The 24,802-nt window shown below is 35.3% G+C and overlaps 1 protein-coding gene and 1 pseudogene across 5 annotated transcripts in view; both read left to right on the top strand.

Moving 5' to 3' along the window:
• The window catches only part of MICU1 (mitochondrial calcium uptake 1), a 284,544-nt gene that overhangs the window by 157,829 nt on the left and 101,913 nt on the right, over nucleotides 1-24,802 (top strand). For 4 of the 5 annotated variants that reach the window (XM_077124976.1, XM_077124977.1, XM_077124979.1 and 1 more), the window contains 2 exons: nucleotides 2,024-2,106; nucleotides 22,890-23,087. In XM_077124976.1, coding sequence (XP_076981091.1) covers nucleotides 2,024-2,106; nucleotides 22,890-23,087 — 281 coding nt within the window. The remainder of the gene's footprint in view (nucleotides 1-2,023; nucleotides 2,107-22,889; nucleotides 23,088-24,802) is intronic. The other variant, XM_077124978.1, reaches the window with a different exon arrangement.
• LOC143654518 (little elongation complex subunit 2 pseudogene) lies at nucleotides 7,645-8,285 on the top strand (annotated as a pseudogene).

The following is a 24,802-nucleotide window of genomic DNA, read 5'->3' on the forward strand; positions in this document are numbered from 1 at the left end:
GAATAGGGCATGAGATTTTGTTGATTTGTCCAGATTAGTGTGATGCCCTAATAAATACCAAAGTGATTTGGACACTGAATAAAGAAGTTTTTGCAAAGTCTCCTTGGGGGAATGGGAAGAAGGGGAGAAATATTCAGTTTCCCCATTTGGAGAATTTCAGATATTCTTCCAATTAGCGGGGACAACCACATCAACAGGCCGAGCCCTCATCTTGGGGTTCACTCCTATGAAACTTATTCCTGCAAGGGATAGGCTAAGCCTACTTAAAACTAGGCCTAAGAGTCACCCCCAGAGAACCTTCTTTGTTGCTCAAATGAGCAACTTGGGACTCTCAGCTTTTACAGGAATGACACAACCAGTGAGTCGTGTTTTGTTGTTATTTCTAGGTTAAAACATATCAGAATAAAGAGTATATTTTTGTTATTAAAAGTACCTCATTACTCACATTGGGCCGTGTAGCATAGTAAAAATCTGGAGGGCTCTGGAGACCTAGGTTCACTTCCCAGTTCTGCCACATATCAGCTGTGTGAACTAGACATTTAACTGCTTTGAATCCCAATTTCCTCTTCTATTCAAAAAATAAAGAAACAAAAACCTTTAGGAATGAGTACAAAATCAGTTAATATATAATTCTAAATTATCTAGCTTACTTGCTTAGCATATAATAACTTCTCAGTAAAAGATAGCATTCAAATAGGAAAAATTTTAGAATGACGACTATACAAAAATCTAATCCTAGTTGTATCCCTTCCCAACAATTGTAGCTATGGCCTAAATATAAGCAAACCCATTGAAAGCCAGTATCAAAGGTGGTAGACATTGGAACAGACAGGCATATGATTCACCCAGACACCTAAAAGCCAGGATTTACAGCCTAGCTGCTTAGCCAGCAGAAAATGAAAGGAAAGCCCAGAAGATGTTGCTATTGAACACGCATGAACAAGATGGCAGTGTGGACTCTTTAATTATGCCACGCACACAAAGCCCATTTTCATTCTTTTACCTACATATAATCTGTAATTTTTTGGTAAGAATTGCACTAACTGAAAATTTAATTCAGTGGTATTAGGATATATAGTATATTTTATTTTGATTTATATTTGAGAACTATATAAATTTGAAGTACCAAAGAAAGGAAGGCGATAATGATGTAGTTGACTTTACCAGAAACATTCAGCATAGTAAGGAAGGGGCTGCTAAGTTTATCCCATTGTACCACATTAGTTATATTTTAATTGATCTAAGAGCATTGAAGAAGTCCTGAAGAGCTTTCAGCATTCACCAAAAGGAAAGAAAATATACTGGATTGTCAAGCTTTGCATTTTTCCATTCATTTTTAAATGTCAGCTTAATTTTGACATTTAAGTGTACTTTGCTTAGTAATTCGTGAACCTAACTGACATGGCTGAAATAGGCTAGGAGAGAGCTTTGGAAGCATTCTATAATTAGTTAGCACTATGCTTTTCTAACTTACCGCAGAACTATAGTGGTCATGAATAAACTAGTATGATATAATAATCTATTGGCAAAATGATGTCCAGAGAACTCCTGATTGTGCTTACATTGGAGAAACTAGAAAGAAGAAAGTAGAAAGCTAGCTTTTTTTAAGACAAGACAGAGACTTAGGTTTTCCATTTTCTTATTTTCCAACAATACAGCTCACCTCAGAAAGAATTTCTTGTCCAGATAAATAATATAATATTGAAGCAACAAGGCAACAGTATTAATATTACATAGCTAAGAGGTTGTCTTAAAAAAGCAAACCTGGGGTGCTTAAGAAAGAAATAGACAAGTGCTATCTATACTGGCCACAATTAAATTCTCTGTTGGTTTTAAAGAATACTGCTAAAAGGTTTTGTAACTTTGATATTATAGTGTTTAACCATCTGTTTCCTTTAAATTTTTGTAAGAATCTTTTTTTGCTTTTTGCCAATGCATTCTAAATATTTTTCTCCTCTCTCCTTTCCTTCCTCCCTTCCTCCTTCCCTCCCTCTTTTCCTTCCTCCCTTCTTTCTACTTGCAGCTCCTCAGAGAAATTTTGAAATTGCCTTCAAGATGTTTGACTTGAATGGCGATGGAGAAGTAGACATGGAGGAGTTTGAACAGGTAAGTTATCCTGGGGAGTACCTTTAAACTTAAACATTAATATTGGACATGTTGTCATTTGCCTTGGTTTGGGTCAATAAACTTATAATCTTTCCATATTTTTGAAACATCTAATGTATCATCTTTCAAAATTATCCTCACTTTCAACAGGCGGGTATTTTTTTTTCACTCTGAAAATAGGAATTGTTTGAGCAAATGATTAAAATCAAGGTTTCTCTGATTCCCCAACATAAATTAGACTATTATGCCTCCAGCTGGGAGGCTAAGTTATAGCTATTATACCTATATGACTATATATTCATTGAATATTTATCACACAGCTCTTATGTGCCAGGCAGTTTCAGGATATAATGATGAATGGCATATACTCTTAAAAGCATTTCTATAAAAGAAGGAAAAATGGTACCGCACTTTTAACTGTAATATGTTCCAGCCATGCATGTATAATGCTTCTTCTGAATCCTAGAAAGAAATTACATTATTAAAAGACTTCTATAAAAGAAGGAGAAATGGTACTACAATTTTGACTGTGGTAGGTTCCAGTCATTCATGTATAATGCTGCTTTTGAATCTTAGAAAGAGATTACATTCTTAAAGGGATTTCTATAAAAGAAGGAAAAATGGTACTGCATCTTTGACTGTAGTAAGTTCCAGCCATGCATGTATAATGCTTCTTCTAAATCCTAGGAAGTGATTACATTTCCATAGAACTTCTGCCATTGAGGGGGCCATGGTACTCCAGATATAATTCCTATGTTTGCCAGAAGTAGTTTCAAAACAGGAAAAAAAAATTTATGTAAAATAAAGAATTTTTCTATTCCCAAAATGAGCAAAGGCACAAGTATTCCAGGAAATGGGAAAAAATACTAGGTATAATATACCTATAAAATAAGTAACTGCACACAGACAAGTTTTTCAGAATACTTATAGACATTTATTCATATGTGCACCCTGAATCTATCTAATAGCTTCACTTTGCGATGATCCTACATTTTACTGTATCACCAGGCAGCCTCAGATGACTGTAAATAGAACTAATTTATTCTGCTATTTTTGTTACATTTGCTTTACCTTCAGTCTTTCACAGTCCATTTTAGTTATAAAGAAAGATTTGAACTAGGGCAGTCCTGTTTATAGCCCTGGAATGAGAAGAATTATCACCTTAGGTTTGTCAAATTTTGAAAAACAGAGCATTTCCCCATTGAGTTCCTTTCTTTGGCTCATGCATTCTTCTGAGAACACTTTTTTTTTTGTCTTCCTTTCAATTTGTCTGAGTAATTGTTCAGTCTACCACATTAGACCTAGACAGTAACTCCAGTCTAAAAGTACTTATCGGTATTTTTAAGAAGTGTGTGTTTCCCCTAAGTTGTCTAATGTATTGGCATAATGTTGTTAAAAATATTCCCCTATTAATTCTTTTAATGATTGCAGTCTGTAATGAAATCCCCTCTTGATAAATTGTGTTCTTTCTCTTTTTTCTCTCCCACAGATTTGATTTGTTGTATTTTCATTATCATTCTGTTTGAAATATTTCCTATTTTCCCATGTGATTTTCTTTGTGATCCATGGATTATTTAGGAATATATTGTTAAATTTCCAAATATTTGGGATTTTTTTCAGATATCTTATTGCTATTCATTTCTTATTAAATTCCATTGTGCTCAGAAAACATGTTCTGCATGATTTTAATTCTTTTAAATTTATTGAGACTGGTTTTATTGGCCAGAATATAATCTATGTTGATAAACATATGTCTTTATAAACAGCGTGTATTCTGCCATTGTTGAGCGTAGTATTCTATAAATGTCAAGTAGGTTTTATTGACCAAGTAAGTTGGTGATAGTGTTGTTCAGATAGTCTGTGTTCCTCCTGATTTCCTTTAACTTAGTTGTCCCTGCAATTATTGAAAGAGGGGTTGTTAAAATCCCCAGCTATGATTAAGGAATTTTCCCCTTTATGTCTATCTTCATGTATTATTGTTCCACTAATTCTTATTGGTTCTGATAAAGGATACTGAGTGTTTGAATCATTGTTCCCAAATATATTTTGTATTGTTTTTATTTGTCTGCTTTCAAAATTTTTTCTTTGTCTTTGGTTTTCAGAAGTTTGATTATGATATGCCTCAGTGTGGTTTCTTTTTATGCTTCTTGGGATTTGATGAGCTGCTGAAGTCTATGCATTTATATTTTCTATCAAATTTGAAGAATTTTGGCCACTATTCAAAAACATTGTTGTCCCGTTCTCTCTCACTTCTCTTTCTGGAACTCCAGTACCACAAATATTAGACCCTCTGATATTGTCTCACAAGTCCCTGAGATCTGTTCTTCCCACTCCCCACCCCAAATCTTTTTTCTCCCTGTCTTTCAGGCCGTATAATTGCTGTTGATTTTTTCTCATTTTTACTGACTCTTTCTTCAGCCATATCCACTCTGCTGTTAAGCTCGTCCAGTGAATTTTATTTTAGATATTGCCTTTTTCAGTTCTTAAAACTTCCATTTAGTTTTTTAAACAGTTTTCTTTCTCTTCTGAAATTCCTCTTTTCCTTCTTTTAAGCATGTTTTATGTACTCAAGCAAATGCTTTCAACTTCTTATCTACTAAATCCAACCTCTGAATAATCTCAGAATTGGTCTTCATTGATTGTGTTTTCTCCTGAGAATGACACATATTGCCCATTTCTTCATATGTGAAGTAGTTTGGAATATAATCTGAATATTGTGAGGACATGCTGTAGAAACTCTGGATTTTGTTATATTCATCTGAAGAGTATTGTTTTTTTATATTAAAATACATAAAACAACTTTACTAATAATTACTTATTAAATAATTTTAAATATCTTATAACTGACAAAAACAAAGCAAAACTTGGGTTAAAATTCTCAACTATTATTTATTATTGTTATTATAGCAGTTATTTAAACAGTTGAGAATTTTTTTCAACCTGATTTCCTATATTAATGTAAATTCATAAATATCATTCCCTAAACAAAGCAAGTACTGCCTTGGACTGGAAAGCCTGTATTTTACAGATAACACACATATTTCTGAACATTTTAGTGCAGAAATATTAAATAATGGTGATGCAAAATTAAACACCTCTGTCCCTTCTTTAGCCCAGATTGGCTTCAGTACCCTCAGCTGATCATGCTATTTTCAAATTCATCTCTTTAAAATATGATTCTAGTTAATTTAAATCAATATAGATGAGAAAAAATTGCTTATGCTTTACCACAAGTTGACTTTTTCAGTTGGAATGGTGAGATTTTTCTGAAAAACATAACTCCTCTCTTCACTTTCACTGCTAGTGTTTCAACACTCAGCTGGGATTTGTGACATGAGGTGGAGGCATTTGTTACCAAACCTGTTACCCACCAAAATAGTTTGTGTTAGTTTTTCTTTTTAAACAAACTCATGGCTGTTCAAAAAGAAAATGTAAATTGTGACCTTTCAGATGTAGGGTTCTTTTCCTTTTTATTTTTATTTTTGACTTCTGCAATGTAATTTCACCAAGTTTTTTAAGTTACTAACTTTATTAACCAGTAATAATCCTTATTTTAAAGTAGAAAATAAAAATTCTCCCAATGGGCAAGAAGCATGGCTTACGTTGCTCAAAATTATCTCTGACAGTGCTAAAATTTAACTATTTTGAGTCAGTGTCAACAGAAATACAACTCAAATTATTAACTTAATATATAGTGGTAAATATTTTGAAAAAAGCAGAATGGTTTTGTAGTTATGATTTTTAGAAATATTCTCTCCTTCTTCATATATTTCCCTGCCATGATAGTGTTAAAATATATCTAAATTCTCTTCAAACATCAAGGATTAAGAGCAAAACATTCCACTAGAATTCAGATATTTTTTCACATGGCCAATATACTTTTTCTAAGGTACTCTAAAAACTTAGGAAGACACTAAAAGAAAAAATTTTTTCTTGCATACTAATCTTTTAGGCATACTTCCCCTCAAACTTTTCTAAATTAAATATTATTGGAAGTGGTTTTACTAAAATTCATTTTCCATGGTATGGTCCTTAGGTTATTTTTCTTTTTTTGAGCCACTCCTTTATTTTCAACTTGCAGAGCAGGCAAACATCTGCTTTTGGTTTCTATGGAAAATGGATTCCTGCAGCTGTGGTTAGACATTCTTGTTCCACCAACCTTTTATGGTGTTGTAGTACAGTGATTTAGGTGAGAAAGAACAAGGTATTCTTCCATGATGGATCTGGTATGGTAATAAGAAACTGGGATCTAAAGGGACCCAGGGAATTGAAAGACTGGAAGGTACACCAGGAGTAATATAGTGTGTTTTGTACAAATTATATGCTGTCCTACTGACTTTTTTCCATCAGAGCTCTTGTAGATCAACAGGAAGAATCTTCTACTGCATGAGACAAGTAGGAACCGTCCTACAAACTACTTTAATTGCTTCAGGATGTGTTGGAGGATGTTAAATAAACTTGAAATCTTGACAGCTGAAAGGTTTTCTTTTCATTCTTCTGAGCTAATTTCCTCAAGTAGAAATAGCTTTGAAGTAAATGCATCAATATGCCCAACATAAAATGAGAAGCTGGAATGTAGTGAACTTTCAGTCCATAAGTGACAAAGTTTACTTTCAGTCAGAGCTCCAACTCCATAACAAGCTTGATATTCCACTTTTGATAAAACATAAACTGGAAATTGTCTTCTGATTTTCATCCTTTTTTTGGAGCACAAGCAAAAATAGATCTTGCAAGCTAAATAACTTATAAACAAAATTTGCTTCCTGAGGAGCTAGATATTCTTATGTAGCTTCAACACAGTCTTGAAATTCATATGACAATCATCCTTTTGGTTTCTGAAACACAGAAAGCCATGCAGACTATGGCCATCTACAGGCATCTAAAGGAACAGAGGATTGCTTGGAAGCAGGAGGCTATTTAGAATTTTCTAAATTCATTAAGAGTAAGTCAGGTGCTTTTCTGGAAATTACTATAAACTATGGACAAAACGCAATTACTTAAAGATGCTAGAGAATATTTAGAGATACGCGAGAGTGATCAAGGGCAGATAGTGCAGGGGAATTGAGACTTGGAAGAAGGGAGTGACATTGGATGAGTTTCCACTCTATAGAGCTTTTATCCTAAAGTGAGTCCCATTCTGCACTGTAAGGACTGGTTAAAACTCTAACAGAAAACCCTCAATTTTTCTGACTTAAAAAACCAGAGCACAGAATATCAGACAATTAGAGTCACTGGGAAGTCAGAAGGTAATGGAGTGCAGGGGGAGGGGAGGTAAGCCCCAAAAGGAGAGAAACTGAGAGGGGGAGCCCCAAATTCAATTTATAAATTCCAGCTAAGTACAGTCAACCTAATCACCTACTAAAACAAAAACAATACTTGGCCTTTCCAGGGCCTACATGTCTTTATGAGGAGTAGGGTGAAGTGTTGGGGCTGCAGCCCTGGCTGGATCGACTGCGGACCATGAGGTAAGTGTAGATTCTGGAGGGAATCTGCTTCAGCTGGAGCCTATACTGCCAGGCAGCAGCATTGTGAGCTAGAATGAAGCAGAAACCAGAAAGCAGCCCCAAGATGGTCATGGGTGAACTAAGACTGAACTGAGATGTTTCAAGAAAAAGGCCTTAAGACATTTTTCTCTCAAGAAAATTATAAAGATTATTCCATGGCTCCAAGAACTATGTATTTTATGTAACAGACATATAGGAGAAAATTTGAATGCCTCGGGCAAGTACTGTGAAAAACGAGCTTGCAGTTAGTTCAGCAGGTCAAGCAAAGGAAAAAGTTAAAACCACATTTGAAATGGTTCTTCTTTCAAAACCAAGAGTTCTCTATTCTCATTTCTCACAGAGAGAACAGAGAAATTATGTAGGCATGTTGGTTATGTATGTAAAAATTACTGCAAATTCCAAAGTTGTTGGAATAAATAAAAATGACTGCAGTACTTGAATATGAAAAACATGTGAATGAAGAAGTTACTGAATTCCTAAAGTGTTTGCAGAATTCTGCTAAGAATTGTGCACGAAATTTTAATATGCTTTCTGATAATGCTGGCCTCTTCACAGAGCAAATTTTAAGAGCTTGTATTGAAAAAGTAAAAAAAAATTCAGAATATCTTCCCAGAAGTTTCCAGCATAATAGGAATCTTCCCATTTAAGATTCAGTGCTGCTGCCTGGCAGTATAGGCTCCGGCTGAAGCAGATGCCGTCCAGAATCTACACTTAACTCATGGTCCGCAGTCGATCCAGCCAGGGCTGCAGCCCCAACACTTCACCCTACTCCTCATAAAGACATGCAGGCCCTGGAAAGGCCAAGTATTGTTTTTGTTTTAGTAGGTGAAACAAAATGGGAAGAAATGGTATTAAAATTAGATAAAATTCTTCTTGCATTGAGCAACATAAAATACTGAAAACGGTATTTCCCTCAATGCCTGCAAAGTTGCAACTCTGAAAGATAATATATCTACCTTGAAACACCAGAACAAACAGCTGCAGCTATGCATGATTAATTTAGTAAAATCCAAATCCAGAGAAGCTTGTTTTAAGATAGCCCCCTTAGATACCTCTAGCTAGTCATTCTTTTTTTTTATTTTTTTATTTTTTTTAATTTTTTTTATTAATCAAAAAAAAAGAAAAGAAATTAACACAACATTTAGAAATCATTCCATTCTACAAATGCACTCAGTAATTCTTAGTATCATCACATAGATGTATGATCATCATTTCTTAGTATATTTGAATCGATTTAGGAAAAGAACTAGCAAAACAGCAGAAAAAGATATAGAATGTTAATATAGAGAAGAGAATTAAAATAATAATACTAATAAATATATATATATATAAAAAGGAAAAAGAAAAAAAAACAAAAACAAAAGATACAAACAAACAAACAAACAAAAAACTATATTTCAGGTGCAGCTTCATTCAGTGTTCCAACATAGTTACATTACACTTAGGTATTATTGTGCTGTCCATTTTTGAGTTTTTGTATCTAGTCCTGTTGCACAGTCTGTATCCCATCAGCTCCAATTACCCATTATCTTACCCTGTTTCTAACTCCTGCTGGTCTCTGTTACCAATGATATATTCCAAGCTGATTCTCGAATGTCGGTTCACATCAGTGGGACCATACAGTATTTGTCCTTTAGTTTTTGGCTAGACTCACTCAGCATAATGTTCTCTAGGTCCATCCATGTTATTACATGCTTCATAAGTTTAGTCTGTCTTAAAGCTGCATAATATTCCATCGTAGGTATACGCCACAGTTTGTTTAGCCACTCGTCTGTTGATGGACATTTTGGCTGTTTCCGTCTCTTTGCAATTGTAGATAATGCTGCTATAAACACTGGTGTGCAAATGTCCGTCTGTGTCTTTGCCCTTAAGTCCTTTGAGTAGATACCTAGCAGTGGTATTGCTGGGTCGTAATCCATTCTGCCAGTCTATGTCTTTTGATTGGGAAATTCAGTCCATTAACTTTTAGTGTTATTACTTTTGGATAATATTTTCCTCTACCATTTTGGCTTTTGTATTATATATATCATATCTGATTTTCCCACTTTCTACACTTTACTCCATACCTCTCTCTTCTGTCTTTTCGTATCTGACTCTAGTGCTCCCTTTAGTATTTCTTGCAGAGCTGGTCTCTTGGTCACAAATTCTCTCAGTGACTTTTTGTCTATAAATGTTTTAATTTCTCCTTCATTTTTGAAGGACAATTTTGCTGGATATAGAAGTCTTGGTTGGCAGTTTTTCTCTTTTAGTAATTTAAATATATCATCCCAGTGTCTTCTAGCTTCCATGGTTTCTGCTGAGAAATCTACACATAGTCTTATTGGGTTTCCCTTGTATGTGACAGATTGTTTTTCTCTTGCTGCTTTCAAGATCCTCTCTTTCTCTTTGACCTCTGACATTCTAACTAGTAAGTGTCTTGGAGAACGCCTATTTGGGTCTATTCTCTTTGGGGTGCGCTGCACTTCTTGGATCTGTAAATTTAGGTCTTTCATAAGAGTTGGGAAATTTTCAGTGATAATTTCTTCCATTAGTTTTTCTCCTCCTTTTCCTTTCTCTTCTCCTTCTGGGACACCCACAACACGTATATTTGTGCGCTTCATATTGTCATTCAGTTCCCTGATCCCCTGCTCAAGTTTTTCCATTCTTTTCCTTATAGTTTCTGTTTCTTTTTGGAATTCAGATGTTCCATCCTCCAGTTCACTAATTGTAGCTTCTGTCTCTTTAGATCTACCATTGTAGGTATCCATTGTTTTTTCCATTTTTTCTTCTTTGTCCTTCACTCCCATAAGTTCTGTGATTTGTTTTTTCAGATTTTCTATTTCTTCTTTTTGTTCAGCCCATGTCTTCTTCATGTCCTCCCTCAATTTATTGATTTGGTTTTTGAAGAGTTTTTCCATTTCTGTTCGTATATTCAGCATTAGTTGTCTCAGCTCCTGTATCTCATTTGAACTATTGGTTTGTTCCTTTGACTGGGCCATATCTTCAATTTTCCGAGTGTCATCCATTATTTTCTGCTGGTGTCTGGGCATTTGATCAGATTTCCCTGGGTGTGGGACCCGGCTGGTTGAAAGGTTTTTCTGTGAAATCTCTGGGCTCTGTTTTTCTTTTCCTGCCCAGTAGGTGGCGCTCGTCTGTCTGCGGGTCCCACCAGTAAAAGATGCTGTGGCTCCTTTAACTTGCCAATCCGAATCTCGCAGTCGGCCCGGGAAACCGCGCGTGGAGGGGGGGTCGCCGGCCGCCGCGGCTTGGGGGAGTGCTGGTCCAAATTGCCCAGCTGGCCCGAGACGCCAAGCATGGCAGGAGGGCCCCGCTATCCAATGTTCCCAGTCAGACCGGGGAGCCACGTGCGTGGAGGGGACCCCAGTCGCCAGCCGCCCCGGCCGGGAAAACGCACGCTCCTCGGGTATCTCACCGCAGCGGATTCTCCCTGCCCGTTCAGCCGTTCCAGAATGGGGTACGCTGTCTTTTTGGTCTCTGTCGTGGCTCCGGGAGCTGTTTCGTATTGTTTCTGTTTCTTTAGTTGCTGTTCTGGAGGTGGAACTAAGACCCGCGCGTCTTACTAAGCCGCCATCTTCTCCGGAAGTCTTCCTCATCTAAATTTTTATAGTGAATCTATATCACTTCTGGCCTGCATGCGGGGCTGGGCCTGGCCCCAACTGCCCCACGCCGCCCCAGCCCGCAGAGCACGAGGGTCCAGGGCTAGCTCATCCTGGTCAATCCGGGCGCCACCTGCTCGCCTGCGCACTCAGTCATTCTTTACCTTATTAAATAATCATAGACGAGGCTATGAGGAACCAGTAAGAAAGCTATAGATTTTCAAACATTCAAACTTTGCTCTGATTTCTAAACAATTTTTTTCTCAGGTGGAATTGCAGTATATTTATCAAGATGATTAAAGAAATTTAATTAGAATCAGTACAAGAATCTCACACATCATCACATATCTTCAAAGTTAATATAGCATAAAGCAAACTAACAAGTAATACTACTCTTTCAATTTTCTTTTTTCAAATTACTTTGCTAAAAACTATTAATCAGCTCTAAATAGTATGTTTTCTCTGACCTTTCTATCACACAGATCCTTTTCCTTAATCCATTTTATAGCAGATCATAAAACAGAACTAATCTAGCAAATGGAATTTTTTAAAATATGTATCTTATAACCATTTGGGCTACTTTCACCCAAGACCATGACAGAAATCCTTTTTAGTTTCAAAGTAGGAGAAGTCATAGCTATCAATTGTGAGAAGAAAAAAAATGAAATTTTGAGACCATGTATTTATATATTTTTCTTTTGGTTTTCTCCACAGCACATAGTAGGCATTCAAATGACTTGTTGAATTAATGTTTTGATTCAATCTTATGTCACATCCTTAACAACAGTTATCTAAATAAAAAGGTTTTAAGAAAATATTTTCTAACTGAAAGATTCTTAACAGTCAGCTCTTAAAACAGTCACATCTGTTCCCAAGTTGTAGCTGTTATTTCTAAATTCTGAGATACTAAGCTTTTTATATATAACCTAGTCATTTCATGAAACTTTGGGTATTTGTGTGATACCTGAGAAACAGAGCTAGAATTCTGTTGCTATGAAAGTCAGCATTACCCATAAAGCAACTTTTAAAACTACTGAAAAAAGTAATCAGACATAAATTAGATATATGAATGAAGCTGACCTGGGTAGAACTCAGGTAAATCAGACTAAAGGGTAAAGGATTATTACTCTATTTTAAAACTTCAACTTCTGTATAAGACCAAAGAAGTGATGTTTAATTCAGTGCAAAATTTATATTTTTGGTATCACACTGTCTAATTTAACTTGCATGGTCATCTTATTCAAACACCGTAATTACAGGGAGCCATGAATAGGGAGTGAAATCTTGTTTGTATGGTTTGCTGTAATGCCCCAATACATCCCAGAGTAATCAGGGCAGAAGATTAAAAAGTATTTACACTATGCGATGATATTGAGAATTACTGATTATATATGTAGAACAGAATGATACGTTAATGTTTTTGTTTGTTTGTTCTTAATTTTTTTAATTAATAAATAAAAAGAAAAGAAAAGAAAAGAAAAAAAGTATTTGCAGAGTCCCTTTGGGAGACTGGGGGAAAAGGTGGAAATATTAAGTTTCCCCACCTGGGGAAGACCTGATATTCTCACAAGCATTGGGGACTGCCAATTTGATAGGACAAGCCCTCAACCTTGGAGATTGTCCTGATGAAACTTATTCCTGCAAAAGAGAAGCTAAGCCTATTTATGATTATGCGTAAGAGTCACCCCAGAAAACCTCTTTTGTTGCTCAGATGCGGCACCTCTCTCTAAGCCAATTCCACAAATGAACTTACTGCCCTTCTCTTTACATAGGACATGACTCCCAGGACTGTAAATCTTCCTAGAAAAGTGGGACATGACTCCTGGGAATCAGCCTGACCCTGGCATAATGGGAATGAAAAAGTCCCCTTGACCAAAAAACGGAAGACAAATGAAACAAAATAAAGTTTCAGTGGCTGAGAGATTGAAAGAGTCAAAAGGTCTTTCTGGAGGTTACTCATATGTAATATATAGATATCCCTTTTCAGCTTTTGGTGTATTAGAGTAACTAGAGGAAAATATCTGAAACTATTGCACTGTAATCCAATAGCCTTGATTCTTTTTTTTTTTCTTTTTAATATTTATTGACAGATTTTCACACACAAGCAGTCCATACATAGTATACAATCAGCGGCTCACGGTATCATCAAATTCATATATTCATCACCATGATCATTTTCAGAACGTTTGCATCACTTCAAAAAAATAAATAACTCATACTTCCCATACCCCTTACCCCCTTCTCACTGACCAGGGGTATTTCAATCTACTCAATTTATTTTACCCCTTATACCTCCTATTATTTATTTATTTTTATCCAAATTTTTTTACTCATCTGTCTATACCCTACATAAAAGGAGCATCACACACAAGGTTTTCACAATCACACAGTCACATTGTAAAATCTATATGGTTATCAATCATATTTAAGAATCAAGGCTACTGAAACACAGCTCAACAGTTTCAAGTACTTCCCTCAGTTGCTCCAATACACCATAAGATTAAAAAGGGTATCTATATAATGCATAAGAATAACCTCCAGGATAACCTCTTGACTCTGTTTTGATTCTCTCAGCCACTGAAACTTTATTTTGTCTCATTTCTCTCTTCCCCCTTTTGGTCAAGAAGGCTTTCTTAATCCCATGATGCTAGGTCCCAGCTTTGCAAATACTTCTTTTCTCACTATCCAAATTACTCTGGAATATATCAGGGCATCACACTAACCTAGACAAACCAACGAGATCTTATGCCCTATTCAAGACTCCGTGTACTTATGGTGTTCAACTAAGCTGACCATGCAAGTTAAATTAGGTAATGCACCACCCGAAATATAAATTTTATACCAAATAAACATCTCTCTCTTTGGTCTCACACAGAAGTTGAAGTTTTAAAGTATGGACAAAATCATCCTTTACCCAGTCTTCTGACCTACCCCAGTCCTATCCAGATCAGCTTCATTCATATCTTTAGTCAAAGTCTGATCACTTTTTCAACTTTTTAAATAATTTTTTTTAAAAAAAATCCTATATGGGGTACTGCTGATTTTCATATCTTCAGAGCTCTAACTCTGAGTTTCAGGTGTCATGTAAGTACCCGAAGCTCTAGAAAGGACCTGGTTATATATACACACAGCTCAGTATCTCAGAATTTACAAATAGCAGTTAACTCCTGAATATATGTGACTGCTGTAAAAGCTTACAATCTGAGACTCTTCACAATAAGCCCCAACCTGATAACCCATGCTCCCGACTTCAACTCACGGAGTTTGTATGTTATAGTTTGTATGAGTGAGGCATGATAATATTTGTCTTTTTGTTTCTGACATTTCATTCAGCACGCAGTCCTTAAGATTCAGTCACGTAGTTGCATGCCTCACAACTTCATGCCTTCTTGGGCCGCTCAGTAATCCATTGTGCATATATACCACATTCCCCTTTCCTTTCCTCAGCCTCCTGTGGAACCACCACACTGCCTTCCAAGGGGCTGCACCTCTCAGTTTCCCACCAACAATGAATAATGACATCTCTTTCTTTGCATTTTCTCTAAAACTTGTTTTGCTCTGTCATTTTTGTACAGTTTTATTCACATATCATACAATCCAGCCTAAGTAAATAGACATACCTTGCCACAATAATCTATATATGAAGACATTTCTTTTTCTTCCACAAAAAATCCATATCCCTCCCCCATCTTCCCCCCAACCCCCACCTGTTGACATTTAGTTTTGGCATGATGCCCTTGTTACATTCAGTGGAAGCATATTACAATGTTACTGTTGACTATAAAACCTAGTTTGCATTGATTGTGCTTTTTCCTGTATACCATTCCATTTTCAACACCTTGCAACGTTGAGATTCATTTGTTCTCCCTCATGCAAAAACGTTTTTATATTTGTATATTTAATCACCATCATTGTCCACTCTAGTCATTCCTAAGTTATGCCATATCAGTCTTTATCCTCTGTCTTTCCTTCTAGTTTCATACGTGCCCCCCAGCCCTTCTCCTTCAATCATAATTCACATTCAGCTTCATTCAGCGTACTTACATTATTGTGCTACAATCAGGTTGTATTGTTCAATAGCCTTTGTTCTTGAAAATGATTGAATAACTGTAGAGCTTTTAAGGTGTGAACATGTGAGTGTGAAAACCTTACGACTGATACTCCCTTTATCCAGTATATGGACAGATGAGTAAGAAAATAAAAGACAAAAAGATAAATAAGCAATAGTGGGATATGGACATTGTTGGATATTTTGGATGTTCTTTTTTACTTTTATTTTTATTTTCATTCTTTATTGTTTTTGGTGTAATGAAAATGTTAAAAAAAATCTGTAACGATAAATTCACAGCTTTATAATGATACTGTGAGTCACTGATGTACACTTTACATTATTATATCTCATTTTAGAATAAGCATTGAGAGAAAAAGAATAGGAGAATAGTGTAAATATTGGAAAAGAAAATAAAGAATTTGGGAAATTTTCCCCTTAAAAAAAGCTCAATCACACCCACATGCATACACAAAAATCTGGTGGTATATACTTAAAAAGAGCTTGTAATGAAAGAACATGAGTGGTTAATAATAGTGTACACTTAAATGGGACAGTATTTAGACAGTACTGTTGGTAATCATTAATGAAGATGTGCTAACATTAATTTTTCTTAAAAGCACTCCTTTTTCCCCAATCATTTACATACATACTTACTGTCAGCATCAAACTTTTGCTGCTAACATGCACAATTCCAAGGAAGAAAAAATTTTAATGCTATCATAGGAAGGATATAAGTTATAATATTTATAACCACATGCAAAATCTAAGTTATGGCAGATCCTAATGCTGATGCCCAATACTGGTTCACCAGTGTTGGAAAATTCTTGAGTTTTCACACTCTGACAGGCAAAATAAATTGTGTATTGCCTTCAAATAGAAGCATTGTTCTCATTATCTTATATTTCAAGTCTAAAAAACTTCAAACTTAAAGTAACTTAAAAATCCAATGCATATCTTATCTTTCATCCCTCCATATTCTTGAGAAATAGATGTCCACTAATCTTGTTTATGATAAAACATGAGCCCTGGGTGTGGAGGCAGGAAAGAAAACATAGCTACAAAATTTATGATCTTATCCTAGAGACATTTGAGATAGGAGGAGACAATGTACTTGAACCTTAAATTTTTCCAATGAGAAAATTAAGGCCCAAAGAGGATTAAGTGACTTACCTAAATTCTTTTACTGCAGATTAGCAAAGTCAGACCCCATTTTTCCTAACTTTTCATCTAATGTCTTTCCATTGTACTGTTCCATCATGTAGAGAGCTTTGAAGACATAACATTTCCTCTTCATAATGCACACTATTTGACCAATAGATTAAATGGCTTAAGAATAACTGAATACTAAACAAGCTGTGGTATATACACACGATGGAACATTATGCAGCTGTAAAACAGAATAAAGTTATGAACTGTGTAACATGGATGGACCTTAAGGACATTATGCTGAGTTAGATTACCCAGAAACAAAAGGGCTAATACTGTACCGTCTCACTGATATGAACTAACATTAATGAATGAACTTGGATAATTTCAGCTAAGAACAGAGGTCATCAGAAGATAGAAATAGGGTAGATATTGGGTAATTGGAACTGAAGGGATACAAATTGTGCAACGGGACTGATTTTAAAAATTCGGAAAAGGATAGCACAATACTACCTAACTGTAATACAATATGTTAGAACACTGAATGAAGCTGAATGTGAGAATGATAGAGGGAGGAAGCCTTGGGGCACAAATGAAATCAGAAGGAAAGATAGACAATAAAGGCTGAGATGGTATGATCTAGGAATGCCTAGAGTGTGTAATGATAGTGACTAAACGTGCGAATTTTTAAATGTTTTGCATGAGGAAGAATAAAGGAATATCAATAATGCAGGGTGTTGAAAACATATGGTAATATTTTAAAACTTTAACTTATGTGTGAGACTTTAGCAAAAAATGTTTATTTGTACAAAATTTACATTTTGACTACTGCATTTCCTAATATGACTTATGTGGACAGCTTAATTGAACACCATAAGTACATGGAACCTTGAGTAGGACATGAGATTTTGTAGGTTTGTCCAGAGTGATGCCTCGATAAATCCCAGAAGGATTTGAACAGTGAATAAAAAAGTATTTGTAAAGTCCCCATGAGGTAATAGTGAGAAGGGAGGAAAATTCACCTTCCCCAAGTGGAGAATTCTTGATATTGTCACAAGCAGTGGGGACAACCAAAGCAATAGGCTGAGCCCCCAATCTTGGGGTTTGTTCATGTGAAACTTAGCCTTGCAAAGGATAGGCTAAGCCTACTTAAAATTAGGCCTAAGAGTCACCCCCAAGAGAACCTCTTTTGTTACTCAGATGTGGCCTCTCTCTCTCAGCCAACACGGCAAGCAAACTCAGTGCTCTCCCCGCCTCTACATGGGACATGACTCCCAGGGGTGTAGACTCCTGGCAACGTGGGACAGAAATCCTAGAATGAGCTGAGACTCAGCACCAAGGGATTGAGAAAACTTTCTCAACTGAGAGAGGGAAGAGCAAAATGAGACAAAATTAAGTGTCAATGGCTGGGAAATTCCAAACAGAGTTAAGAGGTTATCCTGGAGGTTATTCTTACGCATTAAGTAGATATCACCTTGTTATTCAAGATGTAGAGGAGAGGCTGGAGGGAACTGCCTGAAAATGTAGAGCTGTGTTCCAGTAGCCGTGTTTCTTGAAGATGATTGTATAGTGATATAGCTTCGTAATGTGACTGTGTGATTGTAAAAACCTTGTGTCTGATGCTTCTTTTACCTACCTTGTGAACAGATGAGTAAAACATATGGATTAAAAATAAATAAATAAAACTGGGGAACAAATGTTAAAATTAATTTAGTAGATTGAAATGCTAGTGATCAATGAAAGGGAGGGGTAAGAGGTATGGTATGTATGAAATTTTCCTGTTTTCTTTTTATTTCTTTTTCTGAATTGATGCCATTGTTCTAAGAAATGATCATGGTGATGAATATACAACTATGTGATGAAAGAAAAAAAAGAATGTTCATATTGTATGTTTATTGGTTTTATTAATAAAAATTTAAAAAAAAGAATAACTGAATAGCTGCTACAAGAGATAATGTGTTCTTGTTGAAGCATAGTTAATTCTCTGATAATAGCTCCGGTGAATTATCCATTGCAAAGTCATCATCTCTCATTTTTTTCATCTTTGAGACTACAAAACCCACATTCATTCCTCTATACTTTACTGCTTTCTGTAGAACTTTTTACTATTAGAGTACTTATCTCAAAATGACATATTATTGTCATCTAAATGCAAATATGTGTTTATTAATAGATAGTGTTTCCTTGAGGACAGAACTAAGTAATTCTTTTTTGTATTCCTTAGTGAGTGACGCATAGTTTATAATTGGTATATATTTGTCAAATTGGATTTTTTTAAGGATAAATAGATTTTGTAAGTTTTATCAAAACTTTGAATTGTATTTTGAAATATCTATTTCATTGTTCTCTTTTAGTTCATAATAATTGATGTAATATGCATGTGTAGAGAAAAATTAAATTCTTTGCATGTCGATATAATATACTATTTGTCTTCACCAAACTAATCTCAGCCTTACTTATTTTAATTCTGAAAAGATGACAGATTTATTTTTTAATCAATATGATGGCATAATTAATCATATTATAATAGCTACCACCTGTTGAATGCTCTTTCTTTGGAAAACTCTTCACTCGAGAAACATTTGTATACATTATCTCCTATCCTCACCACAACCCTGTAAATATGAGTAATATTGTCCCCATTTTGCATAAAGAAACTGAGACTCAGAGAGGTCGAATAACTTGCTCAAGTAGACATAGCTAGTAAGTAGTGGATTAGAACAGATCTTTCCTGACTTGAAAGCTTTGGTTCTTTCTACTTCATCCAGTATTGGGTTGAAACATTGCCCAGTAAGTTACAAATATATAAAAATTTTGTGTCAAAGTACATTTTGCAGTTTTTGGTTAAACCACTTTCATAAATATTTTTGGCATTTCAGGGACTTAACAAAATAGGAGTTCATTTTGTTAGCCACATAAACTCTAAAATCGGAGATCAATAGTCAGTTCTCCTCCAAGCATTGATTCAGGTATTCAACCTTTTTACGTCTTGTGACCCTGCCAGATTAGTCATGTGGTTTCCAAGGTAGCCACAGAAGGAGAAATAATGTGGAGGATTTTACTTGGGAGATTTTTTTTTATGGTCTAGACCTGAAGTGACACATATTACCTCAACTTGCATTCTGTTCATTAAACTTCAGTTCTGTGGTCATAGGTAATTGCAAGGAAGGGCAGGTAATAGAATCTAGTTGGTGTCCAGGAAGAAGAAATGATGTTGACAACTAGCTAACTAGTCTCTGACACGGAATACTTAATATAGAAAGAAATACTGTATATCAGTAAGAAAAAGAGATCTTCCCCTGTCCCTGTAGAAAATTGGCAAAGGTACTACACAAAAGAATAAATAGAAATGACTAATAATCATGTGAAAAGACACTTCATTTAGAAAAAAATAAATCAAAGAACTGCAAATTAAAAACAGTGAAATATCAGTATTGATTTATCTGATTGGCCCATTCAAAGATAATGGCAAGTGCTAGCTAGAGTCTGGGAAAATAGGCACACTCATAAATTGTTGGATATGTAAATTGGTTCAACCTCTCTAGGGAGTTATTTGGGAATATATATCACTGTTTTAAATGTGCATATCCTTTGATCTACCAATTCTTCTAAAAGTTTATTCTAAGGAAATAAGTGGACAAGAACACAAAGAAGTGTAAATTTAGATGTCTGTTACAACTTTGTTAATAATACTAAAATATAGGAAACAAATTAAATGTCCTTCAGTTAAAGATTGATTAAGTCCCATGCAATAGAATTACTATGCAGCCATTAAAGAATACAAAGTGTGTGTGTGTGTGTGTGTGTGTGTGTGTGTATAAAGATTGAAAGAAGTCACATGGTTAAGTGAAAAAAATGGGTTACAAAGTAAAACCCTTTTATCTAAAATGCCTGTGCTTCCGTACATACATACATATAAATGAACATATTTTTTACATATAGATAAACAAGGCTGAAATTATATGAAGTGCTATCAATTATCTGGAGGGTGGGATTGTGGAAAGTTATCACTTCCTATGTTTGCCTTTTTATTATAATAAACAGGTTAATTTTTTTTAACTTTTTTATGAAATATAACATATACATAAAAACAATAAATTTCAAAGTACATTGTAACAAGCAGTTATAGAACAGATTTCAGAGTTTGGTATGGGTTATAGTTCCACAATTTTAGGTTTTTCCTCTAGCTGTTCCAAGACACTGGAGACTAAAAGAAATATCTATATAATGATTCAGCAGTCATACTCCTTTGTTGAATCCTATCTTCTCTAACTCCTCCTTCTCCTTTAATACTTCTCCAGATATTTAGGGGTATTTGAGCTCTGCCCATTCTAATTTTCTCAATATTAGCTGATTAATTTTTATTATTAAAAAATTGCTATCTTATAAAAATAAATCCCTTTAAATTTTCTTAAACCTTTTTTATGGTTCCCGTAAATAAACCAGTAAATAAAACATTTAATTAAGGTAAATCGATTGTTACAAATCTTAAGTTTTTAAGGTTTTTTAAATTTGGCACTTAAAAATCATCTCTCACAAAGATATATGTATTGTCCTTTAATACTTATCCTTAGGTGTGCTAATTTAAATTATTCTCAATAGTTTTTCTTAGCCTGGTAAACAGGTAGAAATGACAACAGAAACTAGTTATTAAAAAAAAACGACAGCAATCATAGACTTGCCTCAAAAAGTTCAGTTATATAGTTAGACCACTGTTGCTAGTCCCAAAAATTATCCTTTCTGAAAATTCACTTCAAATACACTCAGAGATTGAACTAATTCCCCATCTTTTCTTGGAGAATTATTTCATGGTAACGTTGCATTTAATGTATCATTCTAATAAATGTGTTACATCAGTTAAATGTCAGGTATTTACCTAGAGCATCTCTTAAATATCAGGTATTTGCCTAGAGCTGTGCTGCCCCTCTTGTTCCAACTGGAGAGTCAGTAGTGAGAAATATGAAAAATTTTAATGCTTCATGAGATATGGAAGATAATGTTGTGCAGTTCTCCTAGTTGGGTGAGAGTGGTTTTGAATCTCAAAAACAAAAGCATAAAATTTTATATTTTGGGTAACACGTTACCTAATTTAACTTGTATGGTCAGTTTAGTTGAACACCATAAGTACATGGAATCTTGAATAGGGCATGAGATTTTGTTGGTTTGTCCAACTTAGTGTGATGCCCCAATATATCCCAAAGTGATTTGGGCAGTGAATAAAGAAATATTTACAAAGTGCCCTTGGGAGACTGGGGAGAAAGAAGGAAATATTCAACTTCCCCATTTAAAGAATTTCTTATATTCTCAAAAGCATTGGGGACAACCAAATCAATAAGTTGAGCCCTCAATTTTGGGATTCGCTCCTATGAAGCTTATTCCTGCAATGGATAGGCTAAACCTACTCAAAATTATGCATAATAGTCACCCCCAGAGAACTTCTTCCATTGCTCAGATGTGGCCTTTCTCTCTAAGCCAACTCAGCAGGTGAACTCACTACCCTCCCCTACTATGTGGGACATGATTCCCAGGAGTGTAAATCTCCCTGGCAACATGGGACAGAACTCCCCAGGTGAGCCAGGACCTGGTATCATGAGATTGAGAAGGTGTTCTTGACCAAAAGGGGGACGAGAGAAACGAAACAAAATAAAGTTTCAGTGGCTGAGAGATTTCAAACAGAGTCAAGAGGTTATCCTGGAGGTTATTCTTTTGCATTGTTTAGATATCCCTTTTTAGTTTGTGGTGTATTGGAGTGGCTGGAGGAAAGTACCTGAAACTGCTGAGCTGTGTTCCAATAGCCTTGATTCTTGAAGATGATTGTGTAACTGTGTAGCTTTTACAGTGTCACTGTGTGTTTGTGATTGTGTCTGATGCTCCTTTTATCGAGAGTATGGACAGATGATTAAAAAAATGTGGATAAAAAGAAATGAATGATGGGGATAAGGGGTAAAGTAAATGCAGTAGATTGAAACACTAGTGGGCTGTAAGAGGGAGGGGTAAGAGGTATGGGACGTATGAATTTTTCTTTTTATTTTTTTTCCTGGAGTGATGCAAATGTTTTAAAAAATGATCATGATGATAAATGCACAACTATGATGATATTGTGAGTCACTGTTTGAACACCATGTATGGGCTGTATGTGTGTGAAGAATTTTAAAAAACAAAACATAAAAGCAAATGCATACTCTCTTTTGATGAGCATCCCAATTATAAAGTTGTTAGGTTGCCTGTGTTAGATTGTGGTTCTATTACTTGCTAGCCCCATGTTCTTCAGCAAGTTACTTAACTCTGTGTGCCTCAGTCTCCTCATCTGTAAAATGAGAAAAATAACAGAAGTTACCTCACAGGATTGTTGTGACCATTAAAGGAGATCATTGTAGCACAGTAGAGGTAGATAGTAAACCGTCCATAAAGTCAATTATTCTTCCTTTGCTGTATTTTCTCACTTCGTAATTTTTTTTAACTTTGTGGGGTTTGCTTCTGCATTAGGTTCAGAGCATAATTCGTTCCCAGACCAGCATGGGTATGCGTCACAGAGATCGTTCTACTACTGGGAACACACTCAAGTCTGGCCTGTGTTCAGCCTTAACAACCTACTTTTTTGGAGCTGATCTCAAGGGGAAGCTGACAATCAAAAACTTCCTAGAATTTCAGCGTAAACTCCAGCATGATGTTCTGAAACTAGAAGTAAGTATTTCTTGCACATAGAGCCATAGGGTAGGAGAGACTGTTTCTATAGGCATTATTTCAGTTTATCTCCAACTATGGAAACTGATTGATTTGAACCTTATCTGTGATCTGTAATCTGACAGCGGGTAGGAAATAACATGTTCTGTGAAAATGTCATGAAGTAAGGTGATTCTAGAACTGAAAGCCAAAAAAGTCTAAATTGAAAATCTTAGTTCTCTTTGAATATTCAGCCTGGGGAGGAAGAAATTGAAATGTCAGAGCTCCTCTCAACCTGAGCATGTTTCTGCAGTTTTATGTATGTGGTATGGAAAGTGCCTGGAAGTGGAGGTTCGGGGGTTCATAGGTCATTTCTGTGAAATTTTACAAAGGCAGTAGCAGCTGGAAACACAAAATGTCAGAACAAATGAATGAATAAAGAAATAAGGTCCGTCAGAGTTGCAAAGCTATCTTATCTTACCATGTTTGGAGATGTGTAAGTTTTCTTTTCCACTTAAAGTTCATACTGTCAATCTATTCAGTCCTTGGGCACAATTCTCTAAAAACATAACAGTTTTCTATATATGTATCTATTGAATTAGATGTATTTTGGGTTAACTGGCCACTGAGTCTGTTCTATTCAAAACATTTATCCAGCACCTTATGTGCACTTTGATATAGAGACAGATTATGGAGTCTCTAATTTCATGAATTTAAAAAAAAATACATCCCCTACTTTAATATCACTTGAAATTTCAAAACATTAACTACTGTGACAAAATGCACAAGAAAATATTAGAGGAGCAGTGGTTTATTTTCAAACTATATATTGAAACTTCTGTATTCCCTGTCTTTCTCCAAAATTCTGCTGTACTACTCCCACCTCTTCTGCCCACCTAACCCAGCTAAGACAGTTTGAAATGCCACAACTAAATTCCAGTCATTGATAAGAATACTATTTAATATTTATATGCTAGGAGAGGAACAGAAGTATAGATAATACTAAAAAATCAGATCAGACTTTGAAGTATGCTTTTGTACTTGTTTTTGGACTTGATGTAATTAATATTCAGAGAATTTACCTCAAAAAACAAAGTACTGAATCTCTGTAATTAATCTCCACAATTAATCCAAACTCCTTGAATAGGCCTCTAACTCCCATAATAAGTAGCATTTTATATACAGTAAAAGTTCAGTAAATGCTTAATAAATTGAAAAGTGTTACTGTTTCCCTATTCCAACTCCAGCAAGTACTGTTGGATAGATAGCTCTCTCTTTCTAGTAGAGCACAAAGCTAAGCATCAGGGAAGTTGCTTACAGAAAGGTGGTTAAGAGTTTGGATTTCAAAGGTTTTCTCTACCACATATTAAATAATATGAAATAGTGATACATCAACCTAGCAGATCACCTAGAAAGATTTTAAACAACAACTAAGCAAAAGAGATTATCTGGGCAACTATCAGTTAACAAAAAAATTGGCCTTAAGTTAATCATAACATCTCAGTTTCTAAATATTCTAGTTAGCGGAAGTTTTGCTTTTGTCTAGTTGTCCATAGAAGGCTTTATCTTCACCATACCCATGGTACTCTGGTTCTTGTCACTCACCTTACCACAGTAAACTGTTGTAGGTAATAAGAGTTCAAGATAAAACCTCACAGAATGGAATCCAAAATTAAGACTTAGAGTTCTAGAGTTTTATTTGGAAATGCTTTTGTTACTATTTTCACTCAATAAAA

Source organism: Tamandua tetradactyla, chromosome 13 (genome assembly GCF_023851605.1).
Source record: "Tamandua tetradactyla isolate mTamTet1 chromosome 13, mTamTet1.pri, whole genome shotgun sequence".
Taxonomy (NCBI): Eukaryota; Metazoa; Chordata; class Mammalia; order Pilosa; family Myrmecophagidae; genus Tamandua; species Tamandua tetradactyla.